This window comes from Hypanus sabinus, chromosome 4, assembly GCF_030144855.1.
Source record: "Hypanus sabinus isolate sHypSab1 chromosome 4, sHypSab1.hap1, whole genome shotgun sequence".
NCBI lineage: Eukaryota > Metazoa > Chordata > Chondrichthyes > Myliobatiformes > Dasyatidae > Hypanus > Hypanus sabinus.
In genome coordinates this window covers 101,282,330-101,301,409 of record NC_082709.1, presented here as the reverse complement: position 1 = coordinate 101,301,409, position 19,080 = coordinate 101,282,330, and the positions used below count along the sequence as shown (strand labels likewise).

Here is a 19,080-nt window from a genome sequence, read left to right as displayed (position 1 = left end):
CCATGCATCAGCGTCAACCCCTTGAAATAAGTTACCACTAGCTCAAGAAATATAACAGTAAACATCTACCCCTTTACACAACAGTCTCTACAGCAAATGGCAACACCTCAGCAGTGAGTAGGTCTCAGCCAGTGCAGTGACAAAGCCCAGAGTCTGGACATGTTTGATGACCCTTGGTAGGGGCAATGACAGGGGCAGATCTAACCTTCTCCCAAAGACACAGGCACTTTTACAGTGGCTGAACGTCTCACACAGCTGTAGCATTTAAGGACAATTACAAGTGATGTAAGTCATCGAACAAAGTGAAACTTAAACCAAGTCCATGGCTGATGAGCAAGTTCCAATTTTACAGTCACTTAGAAGTTAATTTCAGTGCTGGGTCCATTGATTTTTGTCATCTATATCAATGATCTGGATGATAATGTGGTAAATTGGATCTGTAAGATTGCTGATGATACAAAGATTGGAGGTGTAGTGGACAGTGAGGAAGGTTTTCAAAGCTTGCAGAGGGATCTGGACCAGCTGGAAAAATGGGCTGAAAAATGGCAGATGGAGTTTAACACAGACAAGTGTGAGGTATTGCACTTTGGAAGGACAAACCAAGGTAGAACATGCAAGGTAAATGGCAGGGCACTGACGAGTGCAGTAGAACAGAGGGATCTGGGAGTACAGATACAAAATTCCCTAAAAGTGGCGTCACAGGTAGATAGGGTCGTAAAGAGAGCTTTTGGTGCATTGGCCTTTATAAATCAACATATTGAGTATAAGAGTTGGAATGTTATGGTGAGGTTGTATTTTGATACAACCTTTTTGATACTCATCATTGATGAGGCCGAATTTGGGGTATTCTGTGCAGTTTTGGTCACCTAATTACAGGAAGGATATTAATAAGGTTGAAAGAGAGCAGAGAAGGTTTACAAGGATGTTGCCGGGACTTGAGAAATTGAGTTACAGAGAAAGGTTGAATAGGTTAGGACTTTATTCTCTGGAGCGTAGGAGAATGAGGGGTGATTTTTTACAGGTGTATAAAATTATGATGGGTATAGATAGAGTGAATACAAGTAGGCATTTTCCACTGAGGCCAGGGGAGAAAACAACCAGAGGACATGTGTTAAGAGTGAAAGGGGAGAAGTTTGAAGGGAACATTGGGGGAGCTTCTTCACACAGAGAGTGGTGGGAGTGTGGAATGAGTTGCCAGATGAAGTGGTGAATGCAGGCTCACTTTTAAAATTTAAGAAAAACTTGGACAGGTATATGGATGAGAGGGGTTTGGAGGGATTTGGCCCAGGTGCAGGTCAGTGGGACTGGGCAGAAAAATGGTTCGGCACAGCCAGGAAGGGCCAAAAGGCCTGTTTCTGTGCTGTAAAGTTCTATGGTTCTATGGTCAGTGGGTCCAAATCCTGGAACTCCTGATTGAACAACACGTCCACTGGTACAGATAAAGAAGGCCACTGCCTACCACCTTCTCAGGGGCCACTAGTCAAGGGCAACAAGTGCAGCCCAGATATGAATGGAAGAAATATTTTAGAAGCTGAGGTCACTTCCTGGACTGCAGGAGTTTATATTGTGTTGGGAAATTTGGTGGTGTGGGTGGGGGTGACTGATTTCCAGGTAGGAAGGTGAGAAGAACTACACTTTCCCTAGCTATGCCTCCCAGTGGAGGCATACAATGAATTTGGAGGAAGAGTGTTCTGTTCTTAAACTTGTGCCTTTACTTCACCATTTGCAAGAGGAAGAGTTCTTACGACTAGAAATCAGACAGGACTCTGGCAACGTGAACTGAGAATCAATAGGAATCAAGAGTTTTACTAATCTGGCCACCGAACTTTGAACTTTTGTTTATTTAGTCAGAGCACTGAAATTCAGATACAAGAAGCTTTAACAGAAACGGACCATGGCGAATCTTTTCTGGGCTATAAATCTTTTCCTTCTCATCATTAGTCTCACAGGAACTGAAAGTGAAGGTATTGTCTCTTGTTAAACTTTTTGTGCTAAATTTTTGGTGAGACACTTTAAAACAGGGCTCAGTGTTAATTTTCGACTTTGTAAACCTCACTTTAAGGAGGAAGAGCCACTGTCTTTTTAACGCTACTATCAAAGTTTACAATCTGAATGCTTCAGTATTTGAAACAATTGCTCACAGCTCTTGTTTAGAAGATCTTTTGGAGTTTGCTTAGTGTGAGGAATTGGAAGAATTTTAGTGAAGTAAGGCTTTCATTAAAAAGGCATCCATTGATGCAAAATACACAGTGATAATAATTAGTTAATCTCGGTTATAATTATTGTAAGTTTGTTCATTATTTTAGCTATTTCTTGAGTCAGCCTGCTCTTCTGCTATGTTTATAGAACATAGCACAACAGGTTCTTCAATCCAAGATGTCTGTGCTGAACATGACGCCAAATTAAACTAATCCCCTTGCCTGCACACCATCATATTTATGTGTCTTCATTTCCTGCATATTCATGAGCCTATCTAAAAGCTGCGTAACTTTACTATTGTATTTGTTTCCACAACCACTCCTGGCAGCCCGTTCCAGGCACCTATCACCCTCTGGGTAAAATCCTGGCCCACATATCTCCTTTCAATTTTGCCCCTCCCCCACCTCATCTTAAAGGACTGCCATCTAGTATTTCACACTTCTACCGTGAGAAAGAAATCTGACTGCCTATCTATGCCTTTCATCATTATATAAATTCCTGTTGGATCTCCTCTCAGGCAGCATCCTGGTAACTCTCTTATGCACCTCAGCCCAACTTCCTTGCCCTTCCTGTAATGGTAACCAGAATGGAACACAATACTCCAAATGCAACTATTCTCTTTTATTCATAACTGTATGTGGGGGAATGTCGAGAACCTGAACATGGTCACTGATACATTGAGCTTACTAATTACATTGTATGTATGCATTCATTATCTATACCTCATAGATTTACATATTAACACTGCGCTCCCATTTCATTCATTTTTCATGGTATGTATTGTTTATGCTACTCAAGAGAATTTTTTGTGTAGCTTTGATTTTCACAAGGGAACATGCAATGGTAGTCAATCCTAGTTAGGGGTATTTAACTTGTAATTTAGGAGAATTGTGTAAATGTTTTTCCACAGTTACCACTGGGTAAATTTCCAGGAAAGACTTATAAGGACACAATTCTTCAAAGTTTTCTTGCGCATCCCTTGCAGGAATTATGTGTACCTGTCTGACTTTATTTTCCTAATTGCACAAGATACCAAATCACATTACATGCCACAACTATTTCCTAATAGGAATGAAACCCCTTGTATATTTTTTTCTTCTTCAGTGCTTCTTTGAATACTCATTGTCTCTCAGCCATGCTAAGCCATGCTGATACAACAGTGAAGAAAACATTAGGTTAATACTATTTTGCTTCAAATGCTCTCAGATAGAAATGAACACAACTGATAACTGTTACCCAGCATTTCTGGTGACCCAGAAATCTTAATTTCTCATGAGTGCAGTATATTGAAATGGATCATGTTTTACCTTGATCCACTTTGGAGAAGATCTATAAATAAGACATCACTCCCCTCTTTGCAATAATCACCTTGTTAACCATTCTGATCTCTGTGAAGGTGTGTTCGATGTTTTGGATCTGTAATATTAGATCTTTAAGTAATCCAAATCTAGAATCATAACTCCCAACAGCTCCTCTAAGTTCACAATGCCATTCAAGGATCTCCAAAAATTTGTCTTCTCAATACACTTGGTATGATAAGTCAGTGTTTTCATATGACCTTGATTATCAACAACTCGCATTGTCTTCATCTGGACTAGCGTCCATCCATTCTTTCTCAGTAGACTCATTTTTTACCGATTTGGTTTTGTGTTTTATTATATTATTACTATTCTTGAAAACCATCTTTGACTGGTTCCAGTATGAAGGTCATGCTCTCTCTCCCTGACAAATGTACATGATAACCTTGACAATGCAGCTGCAATCATATTTTGTTTAGAAGTTCTAAGTTCAATCATGTAATCATATTGAGATAAGAGATAACACACTACTGCACAGTGGACACAGCCTTTGTTAGTATTTTGGTCTGTGCAGCAGGAGCTGCTAATATAGGCTTGCTTTCTGTGCCTAAGATAGATTGGTTTAAGAGAAGTAGATTAAACTTTTTCACCCCAAAGACAATTTCCAGTACTCCCTTCTCCATTTTAACATCTTTTTCCTTTCAAAGTTTGTATGATGTGAGTGATATTTTTATTGTAGCTCACAATTTGAAACATGACATGCAAATCTCAACAAATTTACCTCCTGGACTCCTTACATTACTGAAAATAATACTTGTTGTTCTTTGCTTGAATTTCTTCCTTTGCATGTTTGGCATCAGTGCTGTTGCAGAATCAGGTAACCCTTACACTGTGCCTAGAAACAACGTCCTTGCTTTCATTTGCTTCAGTGTTTTCTTATACTGGTTGAAATATGCTTATTTTTACTGTTACCTAAGGAATTATTTTTTCTGCATTAATGCTCTGCGGCTTCTTTTGAGGCTTAAATTCTCTTTACTGATCTTTCAGAGATTTTGTTCTTCAGCAGGATGCGAGGGAGCGGCAGTCCAATAGTTTAGTGTCATCTCTTCAGTACGTGAGACTTTACCAACCAATCTCTAATTACCTTGAACATTTTAAGCTAATTTATATGATCTTCATGGAAAACAGTGGGAAACTGCAAGTAGGGATAGGAAGCAGCTATTAAATTGTCTGGATGTAATGAGTGGTGTTCCATAAGGACTTCTGATGGCACAGCACCATACGTATAGTTGATTTAAATTATGGAAGAGGAAGTCACATACCGGGACTTACAGTTGTCAATAAGGATAGCCTGCAAGCAATTTTTGAGGCAGCATTAAAATGCAAAGAAGTCAGTCATTTTGGTCAAGATCAGTAGGACCAGTGTAATCCAAAGGAGTCCATCAGTGATAATGTCTTGGACAAGTATAGACAACAATCAGAAAGATGGCAGAATTTTGGCCTTTGTATCTAGGGGAAGGAAGAACAAAGGGGCCACTACACACAACCTGGGGTGGAGCATGGAAGGAGGACAGGAGGACAAGACAGTACTGATTTGAGAATATCATTTGTACTCCAAGGATAAATCACCATAACCAGAACATGTTTCCTAGAATTAACTTAAGATTTTCAGATTTTAATGGAAACAGATGGTGAAAGGGGAAGGATTTATTCCATACTCAGAGAATTTAAGACAGAAGTGCTAGAACCAGATTTTCACCACTAAGGTGGTGGAAATTTCGAATTCTCTTTAAAAAAAAGGATAACTGGTGCTAAACTAATTATTAATCTTAAATCTGAGATTAACATAATTTCTTAACAGAGGTGTGTAAATGAATCAGCAAAATTTTTCTGAATTGAGTAGAAAAATGTCCTTTTATTCAATTTTCCTTGTTCCTATATCAATGGTAGTCTGAAATCTAATGAGTCAGGACATAACCATGATGCTTGGGATAACTGACAGGTACATTATTTCACAGTCCAGACATATGCCCATAATCCAGCAGTTTAGGATGGGCCATGATCTCACAGGACTGGAATGTTGGTGCATTGACTGATATTTGAGCTGAGCCATGATACTGTATGTCAAAAATTAGATACGGATTCTGTAGCCCAGAAATAGCCCCTTGTGCCTGTACATCTAGAATAGATGATAATTCTATAAACTCAAGATATACCAAAGAAGATAGAGATTGGAATGGCTGAAGATTGTATAGTTCAGGAATAAGACTTTGATTCTAGAGCTGATATACGTCCCACACCTCAAATGGTCAAGGTAAACCAAAAACTTTATTGATCAGATTTAGGCCCATAATTCTATAATCTGTTAATAGACCAATGACTCTACAGGTTAGAGTAGGCCTGAGATTCTGCAGTTTGGGATAAACTCACAATTCCACAAGATTGATCTGACCGGGTCCCAGTCTCATACTATTGCTGACTGGAGGCTTAAATGACATTGAGCCACTATCATTGAGCCAGGATAATCACTAACATGGTCTGCTTCTGTTCAAGTATTTGTATCCAGTAAAAAGGCCAGCAACTTCTTAACCCGCCTAAGGCGTGAAAACAGCTTCTTTGAAGAACTGAAAGAAGGTAACTTGGAGAGGGAGTGCAACGAAGAGAGGTGCTCACACGAAGAAGCAAGAGAATATTTTGAAGATGACCAGCGAACTGTGAGTGTACAAGTTGGTTTGTGTATTCAGTTGCTGACTTTAGCTATCCTGATCATGAGTGTATCCACTGGTACTGGAGTAATGAAGTTCAGGGATGAACAGAAAGTGATACATCTAAGAGAGATTCCAGAAGAGAAGAGAGATGAAATCAAAGAGGAAATTGAAGATGTAAAGGATAATCACAGAAAATAGGGTTAAACTTCTCCCTACAAAAATCACCAGCATCCCATTAGCTTCCTAATTACTTGCTAGTTGTTTGTGTTTTTGGATACCTGGAGAACCAGACTTCTTTTGTAAACTCACTTTCTTTAAGTAATAATTTGCTTTTTTCTATTCTTCCTTCCGAAACAGGTAACCTCACATTTTTCCATCTTACGCTTCATCTGCCATTTCTGCTACTCACTAAATCTATTTGTAGGCTCCTCACAACTATTGACCCATTGTCCTTTGAATCAGCAAATTTGGCTGCAGTGCTCTTAGCTACTTCATCCAAGACATTAATACAGATTTTAAGTCATTAAGGCCCTAACTCTTATCATCGTTTTACCTCACCAGTTAATTCTGACAATCTGAAAATGATCTATTCATAGAACCTTAAAAAAAAACTACAGCACAGAAACAGGCCATTTAACCCACCTAGTCCATGCTGAAACTAGTTAAACAGCCTACTCCCATTGACGTGCACTGGGACCATAGCTCTCCATACCTCTACCATCCATGTACCTATCCAAACTTCTCTTAAATGTTGAAATCGAGCTCACATGCACTACTTGTGCTGGCAACTCAGTCCACACTCTCATGACAATCTGAGTGAAGAAGTTTCAATAGACAATAGGTGCAGAAGTAGACCATTCGGCCCCTCGAGTCTGCACCGCCATTCTGAGATCATGGCTGATCATTCACTATCAATACCCAGTCCCTGCCTTGTCCCCATATCCCTTGATTCCCCTATCCATCAGATATCTATCTAGCTCCTTCTTGAAAGCATCCAGAGAATTGGCCTCCACCGTCTTCCGAGGCAGTGCATTCCACATCTCCACAACTCTCTGGGAGAAGAAGCTCTTCCTCAACTCTGTTTTAAATAATTGACCTCTTATTCTCAATCCATGCCCTCTGGTACTGGACTCTCCCAACATCTGGAACATATCTCCTGCCTCAATCCTATCAAATCCTTTAATTATCTTAAACGTTTCAATCAGATCCCCTCTCAATCTCCTCAATTCCAGCGTGTACAAGCCCAATCTCTCCAATCTCTCTGCGTAAGACAGCCCTGCCATCCCAGGAATCAACCTAGTGAATCTACGCTGCACTTCCTCAATTGCCAGAATGTCCTTCCTTAAACCTGGAGACCAAAACTGCACACAATATTCCAGGTGTGGTCTCACCAGGGCCCTGTACAAATGCAAAAGGACATCCTTGCTCTTGTACTCAATTCCCCTTGTAATAAAGGCCAACATTCCATTTGCCCTCTTCACTGCCTGTTGCACTTGCTCATTCACCTTTATTGACTGATGAACTAGGACTCCTAGGTCTCTTTGCATTTCTCCCTTACCTAACTCTACACCGTTCAGACAATACTCTGCCCTCTTGTTCCTGCTTCCAAAGTGGATAACTTCACATCTATTCACATTGAATGACATCTGCCAAGTATCTGCCCACTCACCCAGCCTATCCAAGTCTCCCTGTATTCTCCTAACGTCCTCTTCGCATGTCACACTGCCACCCAGTTTAGTATCGTCAGCAAACTTGCTGATATAGTTTTCAATGCCCTCATCTAAATCGTTGACATAAATCATAAAGAGCTGTGGTTCCAATACAGAGCCCTGTGGTACCCCACTAGTCACCTCCAGCCAGTCCGAGAAACACCCATTCACTGCTACCCTTTGATTTCTATCTGCCAACCAGTTTTCTATCCATGTTGAAACCCTGCCCCCAATGCCATGAGCTCTGATTTTACTCACCAATCTCCTATGTGGCACCTTATCGAATGCCTTCTGAAAATCTAGGTACACTACATCCACTGGCTTACCCTCGTCTAACATCCTTGTTACACCCTCAAAAAACTCCAACAGATTAGTCAAGCATGATTTGCCCTTGGTAAATCCATGCTGGCTCGGCCTAATCCTATTACTGCCATCAAGATGTGCCACTATTTCGTCCTTAATAATGGACTCAAGCATCTTCCCCACGACTGACGTTAGGCTAACAGGGCGATAGTTCTCCGTTTTCTCCTTCCCTCCCTTCTTGAAAAGTGGGCTAACATTAGCCACTCTCCAATCTTCAGGAACTGATCCTGAATCTAAGGAACATTGGAAAATGATTACCAATGCATCTGCAATTTCCTGAGCCACCTCTTTTAGTACCCTCGGATGCAGACCATCTGGACCCGGGGATTTATTAGCCTTCAGTCCTACCAGTCTACTCATCACAGTTTCTTTCTTAATGTCAATCTGTCTCAATTCCTCTGATATCTTATGACCCTGGGCCATCCATACATCTGGGAGATTGCTTGTGTCCTCCCTGGTGAAGACAGATCTAAAGTATGCATTAAATTCTGTTGCCATTTCCCTGTTTCCCATAACAATTTCTCCCAATTCATTCGTCAAGGGGTCAACATTGTTCTTTACTATCTTCTTTCTCTTCACATAGCTAAAAAAGCTTTTGCTATCCCCTTTTATATTCCTGGCTAGACTGAGCTCATACCTGATTTTTTCTCTCCGTATTGCTTTTTTAGTTAAGATCTGCTGTTCCTTAAAACTTTCCCAATCATCTGTATTCCCACTCATCTTAGCCCTGTCATACTTCTTTTTCTTTAATGCTATACAATCTCTGACTTCCTTTGTCAACCACTGTGGCCCCTTCCCCCTCTTTGAATCCTTCCTTCTCATTGGAATGAACTGCTTTTGCATCCCCTCATGTTCCCCTTCAATTTGCACCTTTCATCCCACAGAGTCCAAGGGAACATTTTTTTCAGGCCTTGGGGATTTATCCACTCTATTTTGCTTCAGGGTAGCAAACACCTCCTCCTCTGTAATCTGTATAAGGTCCATGACCTCGCTGCTGCTTTGCCTCGGTTCAATAGATTGTGTCCATCTCCGGAGTAAATACAGATGCAAAAATTCCAGTTATGATCTCCCCCAGCTCTTTTGGCTCCACACATGGATTAACATTCTGATCTTCCAGAGGACCAATTTTGTCCCTTGCAATCCTTTTTCTCTTAACATATCTGTAGAATCCCTTAGGATACTCCTTACCTTATTTGCTAGGGCAACCTCGTGCCTCCTTTTAGCTCTCGTGTTCTCATACTTAGATTCTTCAAGTACCTAATTCTTTTCTATCTACCTATACCTACTATGCACCCCTTCTTTTTTCTTAACCAGGGTCTCATCTCTTGAAAACCGAGGATCCCTAATCCTATTATCTTTACCTTTTATTCTGACATAATCTTTGTACTCTTAAAGTTTCACTTTGAAGACTTCCCACTTATCAAGTATTCCTTTGCCAAAAAACAGCCTAAACCAATCCACACTCGCCAGGTCCTTTCCAATATCATGGAAACTGTCCTTTCTCCAGTTGAGAATCTCAACCCAAGGACCAGACCTATCCTTCTCCATAATTATCTTGAAACTAATGGGATTATGATCACTGGCTGCAAAGTGTTCCCCTACACAAACTTCTGTCACCTGCCCTGTGTCATTCCCAAATAGGAGATCAAGCATTCCACACTCTCTTGTTGGGACTGCTTTATGCCAATTAAGGAAACTTTCCTGAACACATTTGACAAACTCTATCCCATTTAGTCCTTTTGTAGTATAGGAGTCCCATACTACAAAGATCACCTACTATTACAATAGTCTGTAATCATTCTACAAATTTGTTTTTCTAAAGGAAGACGGGTTTGCTGTCCTGTGGCAAATTCACTGGTACTTTGCCTGCCACTAAGTACCTCTGCTAGGGCCCCTGCAATTTCTGTACTTGTCTCCCATAGGTTCTGGGGGGACATCTTGTCAGGCTCTGGAGACTTAGCCACCTCATTTTCCTCCTGGGTGCCAGGGTCTGGGATATCTCGGACTGAGTTCTCAGTATTAAGTGGGAGGGTGAGCAGCCAGGGGTCATGGTCCATGTAGATAAGTAACAATGATGTAGGTAGGGATTTGATCCAAAACATCCCCAACCCTGGCACCCAGGAATGTCTTTCTCATCCACAGAACCTCCTTTCTGTTCTCATAATTAACAAATCCCCCATCACCATAGCTTGCTTCATCTCTCCCCTTCCCTTCTGAACCATGGAGCCAGACTTAATGCCAGAGACCTGAACAGTGTGACTTTCCTCTGATGGACTCCCCCCCCCCCCACCCCCGCCCAACAGTATCCAAAGTGATATACCTGTGTTTGAAGCAGATGGCTACAGGAGTATTCTGCAGTGGCTGTTTAATCCTTTTCCCTGTCCTAGCTGTCACCAAGTCTCCCGTGTCCTGCAGTTTGTGTGTAACCACCTCTCTATATGTCCTATCCGTCACCCCTGAGCATTCCGGATGATCCAGAGTTCATCCAGTTCTAGCTCCAGCTCCTTAAAGTGGATTGTTAGAAGCTGCAGCTGGATGCACTTCTTGCTGTTGTAGTTATCAGTGACACTGGAGGTCTCCCTGCCTTCCCCCATCTGACAAGAGGAGCATTCCATTATCCTGCCTGGCATTCCTATTGTCCTAACTGAGCAAATACAAAGAAGGAAAAACAACGAATAATCTGGAAAAAATCCTGACTGAAAAGCAGTTCATACAAGCTTGAGTAATGTCTTCCATGTGGGAACATTGCAGCCTTCTGAATGCCATAATTTCAGGTAACTTAGTTTCACTAAAGCCACTCGTCTGTGATATGAACTAAGCTGTGAGTTTTTGTTTCTTTCTGGGAGTGAAGAACATGCCTACCCCGACTGGCATTTTGTAACTCTCTATGCTGTTGACCATGTCCCCTCTCTCACACTTCCTGCAGCTTAATGAGTGTCTTTGCACTCCTTCCCAGTTCTAACAAAAGGCCTTTCACTTGAAACATTGCCTCTGTTTCTCTTCCCACAGATGTGGGCTGACCTGTCGAGTATTTCCAACATTTCTTGTTCTACTTTATCCTGACTCTGTTTTCTGTTAGTCAGCCATTCTCCAGTGTGTTGCCCCAAATCCATGACCTTCCACATCCTATCAATCTCACTCTCACCTCTGTCCATTCACATTCCCAGCTCCCACCCACTGTCACTCCCATCTCTCAGCTATCATTTCCCTTTCTTACTGTGCCTTTTTACCCTACTGCTCTCCAACCAAGGTGATCCCCTGGGAAAAAAAGGAGAATTAGCTACAAATTGCAGCAGGTTGATGGAATAAAATAAGACAGATTGTTCTTGCCCTACCCAGGCAATTAAAATGTATCCATGACCACATTTCTTTGTCTGACCTCCAGCTATTTTTTTCTTAGACATTTACCGTCTCTTTCCCAAATCCCACTCTTTCAGCTTCCATTAAAATTCTAATTTTTTGTCCATTTCACTCCCCTCTTCCACAATTTTCTCCCCATTGCCCTTTTATCTCTCAGCCCGCCTCCTTCCAATTTCCTGGTCTTGCTGCAACCAACCTCAGCCTCACACTAAACCACTTTCACTGCCTCACCCATCACTTTTCCATGCCCCCTATCACATCAATTCCAGCTTTCAATCAAATTTCACTCCCAAATACAGCCAATTCCTTTATCAACTTTTCATATATCTCACCACCTATCCCAGCAAGTCTGGTGCTGAAACCCACATCTGCTCCATCTCCCTCCAGTTCCTTCCACAGTTCTTGCATTGCCACCTCACATCCAGCCTTTGTCTGCCGGCTCCTCCCACATTCGCGGCACCCTGTGGATTATCAGGAGGTTTTGGGCTGACTATGTAAATGATGTCAACATGATTAGATAGTCAGTGAAGACAGAAGTTGTTCGGGGAAATGCAAAAGTCTTCCCTCAGTTTGCTGGACCACAGGAAGTTCTCCAACTACCCAATTTGTAAGAGTTGCATGATACAGAGTGTGACACTGGTGAGTTTTCAGCTGTGCACCTCTCATTATTAACTGTCTGATTCAATGTTGCCTTTCCATTTCAGGATGAATTCTGGAATAAGTATGTAGGTGAGTAACCACAACACTTTATTTAATTCCATTTAGTTATGACTGCTCAGCTTGAGATTTTATCACAGTGGGGTTGAGAACTAAGGATCCTCCAATCTTCTCCAGTGGGTCTACAGGGCACTTGGATCGGGTTTCAGCAGAACTATCAGGAAGTTTTGTTGTCCAATCACAAACAAGAGAAAATCTGCAGATGCTGGAATCCAAGCAAAACACACACAAAATGCTGGAGGAACTCAGGCCAGGCAGCACCTATGGAAAAGAGTACAATCGATGTTTCGGGCCAAGACCCTTCATCATTTACCCTTTACTCTATTATATTCTCTCTAGTTGGCTTTGACTTCTCTTGTTAGCCTTGGTTGTGTCACCTTCCCTTTGGAATACTTCTTTCTCTATGGAATGTATATATCCTGTGTCTTCTGAAGTCACATGGACCAGATGGTGTCCACCGCAAGGCTCTGTAAGAGGTAGCTAAAGAAATTATGGAGGCATTAACAGTGATCTTTCAAGAATCACTAGATTCTGGAATAGCTCCAGAGGACTGAAAATTGTAAAATGTCATTCCAATCTTTAAGAAGGGACGGAGGCAAAAGGCAGGAAAGTTTACATCAGTTAGCCTGACTTCAATTGCTGGTAAAATGTTGAAGTCCGTTATTAAGGATTAGGTTTTGTGGTTCTTGGAGGCACGTGATAAAATAGGCCAAAGTCAGCATCATTTACTTAAGGAAATATTGCCTGAGAAATCTGTTGGAATTCTTTGAGCAAATAACAATCAGGGTAGACAAAGGAGAATTGGCTGAGGTGCCACACAAGGTACCTGCTGGACAAGATAAGAGCCCATGGTATTACAGGATAGATACGTGGATGGAGAGAAGATTGGCAGACTGGCAGGAGGCAAAGAATGAGAAAAGAAATGTGGATGGAATATAGTGTAGGGAAGTTATTGTCCTGCATTTTGGTAGATGTAATAAAGGTGTAGACTATTTTCTAAACAGGGAGCAAATACACAAATCAGTAGTGTAAAGGGACTTGGGAGTAATTTGCAGGCTGAGATAACATAGAATAGTACAGCATAACAACAGAACTTGCAGTCACAATGTTGTGTCGAAGCAGCTAAAAAGCAAATCAATAACACCCAAACACTAATCCTTCCTACCTATTCAATGTCCATATCTCTCCATCTACCTCACATTCATGTACCTATCTAAAAGTCTCTTAAAGTCTCAAATGTATTTGCCTTTATTCTGAATAAAAATCTTACTCCTCATATCCCCCTTGAACCTATCCTGTCTCACCTTCAATACTTAATACTTTACTTTATTGTCATCAAACAATTGATACTGGAGCGTACAATCATCATAACGAAATTTGATTCTGTGCTTCGCACTCCCTGAAGTACAAATCAAAGTAAATATAATAAAAATTTAAATTATAAATCATAATTAGAAAATAGAAAAGGGAAAGTAAGGTAGTGCAAATCAGGTCTGGATATTTGGAAGGTACGGCCCAGATCTGGGTCAAAATCAGTTCAGCAGTCTTATCACAGTTGGAAAGAAGCTGTTCCCAAATCTGGCCAAATCTGTTCCCAATATGTGCCCTCTGGTATTAGACACTTCAATCCTGGGACACAAACACTCCCTGTCTACACTATCCGTGCCACTCAATCTTAAAAATCCTCTATCAGATCTTCCCTCAGCCGCCGATGCTCCAGAGAAAACAACCTGTTTATTCAGCCTTTCATAACAGCATATGCCCTCTAAATCAGACTGTTGACTTTTGAACTCAGTGTCTCGACTAATATAAACAAGCATTCCAGAAACATAGAAACATAAAAGCATAGACCTTCTAAACCACTTTATCAACCTGTGTAGTCATTTTCAAGGAGCGGTGAACTTGGATCCCAAGATCTCTCTGCTCAGCAACACTGATAAGGATCTTGCCCTTGTCTCCTTGCATTTGCCCTACCGAGATGCAACACCTCTGAGTTAAACTCCATCTGCCATTTCTCAGCCCATACCTGCAACTGATCTATATCGTGCTGTATTCTTTGCCAGCCTTCTACACTATCCACAACTACGCTAATTGTGGTATCTTCTGCAAACTTACTAACACCCCCCATCTACATTTTCAGCTAAGTCCATAGAACATAGAACACTACAGCACAGTACAGGCCCTTCAGCCCTCCATGTTGTGCCAACCCATATAACCCTTAAAAAAAAAGTACTAAACCCACACTACCCCATAACCCTCCATTTTTCTTTCATCCATGTGCCTGTCCAAGAGGCTCTTAAATACCCCTAATGTTCCAGCCTCCACCATTATCCCTGGCAAGCCATTCCAGGCACTCAGAACCCTCTGTGTAAAGAATTTACCCCTGATGTCTCCCCTAAACTTCCCTCCCTTAATTTTGTACATATGCCCTCTGGTGTTTGCATTATTACATATCACAAACAGCAATGGTCCCAGCAGAGATCCTTGCAGAGCACCACTAATTACAGACCTCCAGCTCGAATAAGTTCCTTCAACCACTATCCTCTGTCTTCTAACCACACACCAGTTCTGTATCCAAACAGCGAGTTCACCACAGACCCCATCTACCTTAATCTTCTGGATTAGCCTCTCATGAAGGACTTTGTCAAACACCATTCCAAAATTCATGTAGACAACAACCACTGCCCTACCCTCATCAATATCTCCTATCACCTCGTCAAAAAATTGAGTTGATGAGGTATGGCCTGCCCGCACAAAGCCATGTTGACTCTCCCTAATTAGGCCATAGGTTCCAAATGCTCATAAATCCTTAAGAATTTTCTCCAGCAATTTCCCTATAACTGACACGAGACTTGTCGTTCTATAGTTCCCAGGCTTTTCTCTTCTTCCCTTCTTAAATAGAGCTACAACATTCACCACTCACCAGTCCTCTGGGACCTTGCCTGTGCTGAGAGGAGAGACAAAGATGCTGGTCATGGCCCTAGCAATCTTGTCTCTTGCCTCCTTCAACAACATGGGATAAGTCACATTAGACCCTGCAGATCTATCCACTTTAATAGTTATTAGTAGGCCCAATCTCCTTGATCTCTAAACACCCTAACACATTTATACACTCAGCACTGATCTCCTGATCCTCCATATCCTTTTCCAATCAAAGCACTCATTACATACATCATTTACTTTCTCTGCATCCAAACAAATGTCGTCGTCCCCCCTTATCCTTGAGTGGTCCTACCCTCTCCTCTTGCTCTTGACGCATGTACGGAATGCCTTGGGATTCACCTTAATCCAACTTGCCAAGGACTTTTCATGGCCCCTCCTGGCTTTCCTAATTCCCGACTTTAGTTCTTTTCTTGCTCATTACCCAACATCAGGTCCATAACAGCACTTCCTCTCATTGCACCTTTCACATATTGATTTAAGAAATCTTCCTGGATACACTTAACAACTTCGGCCCCATCGAAACCCTTTGCCCAAAGAAGGCATTAGTTTATATTCAGGAAGCTGAAATCTCCCATGATAACAACCCTATTATTTTTACATTTCCTTAATCTGATTACATACCGATTCCTCAATGTCTATTAGAGGGTTTGTAGTACAATCCCATCCGTGTGATTGCATCCTTCCTATTCTTGAATTGTACCAAAATGGACAGTGTCTCTGTTATGTCTCCCCTGAGTGCAGCTATAATATTGTCCCTTATTAGTAGTGCAACTCCTCCAATCTCTCTTTTACCTCCTCGTCTATCTTTTCTAAAACTTCAAATCATGGTATTTAATCACCCATTCCTGCTCCTCTCTCAACCAAGTTTCAGTAATGTTACAACATCGTAGTTCTGTGTACTGACCCATGCTCTAAGTTCATCACCCTTACCCATAATAGCATTTAAGTATACACACTTCAAACTATCCGACCCATCATACCTCTTACTTTGATTTTGCCTTTCAATACTTTTCCTCACATCTGCCTACGGGCAACACACACAAAATGCTGGAGGAAATCAGGCAGCATCTAGGAAAGGAGTACAGTCGACGTTTCGGGCTGAAACCCTTCAGTAGGACTGACGAAGGGTAAGCATGTGGTCGAAGAGCCTTCTACCTACCAGTCCGATTCTTCCCTTACTGACTGCAGCTCTTGTACCCAGCCCCCTACAAAACTAGTTTAAACTCTCCGGTGTAGCATAGACAAACCTCCCAGCCATGATATTGGTTCCCATCTTGTACAACCCATCCCTCTTGTCCGGGTCACACCTCCTCAAGAAAAGGTTCCTATAATCCAAGAACCTGAAGCCCTGTCCCCCGCACTATCTCCGCAGCTACTCCATGCTATCACCCCATTCCTACCTGTACTAGCCTATGTCATAGGCAGTAATCTGGAGATTACAACCTTGGACCTCTTCCTCTTTTCTGCACCACAACCTCAATTCCCCTTCCCCCTGGAGAATATCCTGCAGCTGCTCTGAGGTGTCCTGGGCCTTAGCACCACGGAAATAACACACCATCCTGGTGTTTCTTTTGCAGCCACAGAATCTCTTTCTGTCCCCGAAACTACTGCATCTCATATGAATTTAAAACCAGAAGACATAGGAGCAGTATTAGGCCATTCAGCCTATTGAGTCTGCTCTACTATTCCATCCCAGCTGATATCAAGCCCACTCGACTCCATACACCTGCCTTCTTGCCATATCCTTTGATGCCCTGACCAATCAGGAAACTATCGATTTCCACTTTAAGCATACCCATGGACTTGGCCTCCACCGCAGTCTGTGGCAGAGCATTCCACAGATTCACTACTCTCTGGCTAAAAAATTCCTCCTTACCTCTGTTCTAAAAGGTTGCCCCTCAATTTTGAGGCTGTGCTCTGTAGTTCTGGATACCCCCACCACAACCTCTCCACATCCATCTTATCTAGTCCATTCAACATTTGGTAGGTTTCAATGAGATCCCCATGCATTCTTCTAAATTCCAGCGAGTACAGGCCCAAAGCTGCCAAACACTCCTCATATGCTAGCCCCTTCATTCCCAGAGTCATCCCCATGAATCTCCTCCAGACTCTCTCCAATGATCCTTTCGGAGACATTGCTTTTGCCTTCTTTACCACAGACTCAAGCTGTAAACTGACCTTCTGGGAGTCTTGCACAAGAACTCCTAATCTCTCTGCACCTCTGATGTTTGAACCTTTTCCCCATTTAGATAATAATCTGCACTATTGTTCTTTTTACCAAAATGCATTGTCACACATTTCCCAACACTGTATTCCATCTGCCACCTCTTTGTCCATTCTTCCAATTTGTCTAACTCCTGCTGCAAACACATTACTTCCTCAGCACTGTCTACCCCTCCACCTATCTTCGTATCATCTGCAAACTTTGTCACAAAGCCATCAATTCCATTATCCAAATCATTGACAAACAATGTGAAAAGTAACGGCCCCTGAGGAACACCACTCGTCACCAGCAGCCAACCAGAAAAAGCCCCCTTTATTTCCACTCACTGCCTCCTGCCTATCAGTCATTTCTCTATTCATTGCGTGTATCTTTCCTGTAATGCCATAGGACTTTATTTTGTTAAGCAGCCTCATGTGTGGCATGTTATCAAATGTCTTCTGGAAATCCAAGTAAATGACATCCACTCCCTCTCCTTTGTCAACTCTGCTTGATACTTCCTCGAAGAAGTCCAACTGATTTGTCAGGCATGATTTCACTTTACAGAAACCATACAGACTTAGACCATTTATCATTAGTCTCCAAGTACCCTGAAACCTCATCCTTAATAATGGATTCCAACATTTTCCTAACCACTGAGGTTCGGCTAACTGGCCTACAATTTCTTTTCTTTTGCCTTCCTCCCTTCCTAAAGAGTGGAGTGACATTTGCAATCTTCCAGTCCTTCGTGACCATGCTGGAATCAAGTGATTCTTAAAAGATCATGACCAATGCATCCGTTATCTCTTCAGCAACCTCTCTCAGGACTGGGATGTAGTCCATCTGGTTCAGGTGACTTATCCACCTTAAAACCTTCCTGTTTGGCGAGCACTTTTTCCTTTGTAATAGCAAAAGCACTCACTCCTGCTCCCTGACACTTCCCCATAAGTACCATACTGCCTGACCTTACCCTTCCCTGCTGAGGCTCAGAGCTGGCCACATTGCCACCAGCCTGGTAGCTGCTGCTGTGATCTGACGGGTCATTACCCCCAGCAGTATTCAAATTGTTGCTGAGGGGAATGGCCACAGGGGAAACCTGCACTGACTTCTTAATCCCCTTACCTCTCGTGGTCACCAATCTTCTGTCCAAAATCTGTACTCTCGGTGTGACCACCTCTCCAGAAGTCTCGTCTATAATATCTTCAGCCTCCTGAATGATCCTGTGTACATCCAACTCCAGCTCCAATTCCTTGACCTGGTCCCACAGATGTAATCATCAGGAAAACTGTCAGGTATCCCAAATTCCCACATCTAACAGGAGGAGCATTCCATCCTGACTACTCTATACTAAAAAAAAACTTATCTCTTCTTAATTGTGCATCTGCCTTTTCACACCGAAGCCTGTTAAGCCAAAGCCTTCACACTCTATCACTGGCACACTCTGACAATGGCTGCTCCACTTGAGCCTGCTCTTCTTTTACTTGCAGCTGAGATTAGTCAAGTCATCACTTTTATTGTCATTTCGATCATAACTGCTGGTACAGTAAATAGTAAAAATGAGACAACGTTTTTTCAGGACCATG

General features: G+C 42.1%; 1 protein-coding gene across 2 annotated transcripts in view; it reads left to right on the top strand.

The window, feature by feature from the left end:
* Nucleotides 1–1,681: 1,681 nt before the first annotated feature.
* Nucleotides 1,682–19,080, top strand: part of LOC132393033 (coagulation factor X-like) — a 40,433-nt gene continuing 23,034 nt past the window's right edge. For both annotated transcript variants that reach the window (XM_059967757.1, XM_059967756.1), the window contains exons 1-3: nt 1,682–1,964; nt 6,051–6,211; nt 12,342–12,366. In XM_059967757.1, the coding sequence (XP_059823740.1) occupies nt 1,895–1,964; nt 6,051–6,211; nt 12,342–12,366 (256 nt within the window). In that variant the 5' untranslated portion in view covers nt 1,682–1,894. The remainder of the gene's footprint in view (nt 1,965–6,050; nt 6,212–12,341; nt 12,367–19,080) is intronic.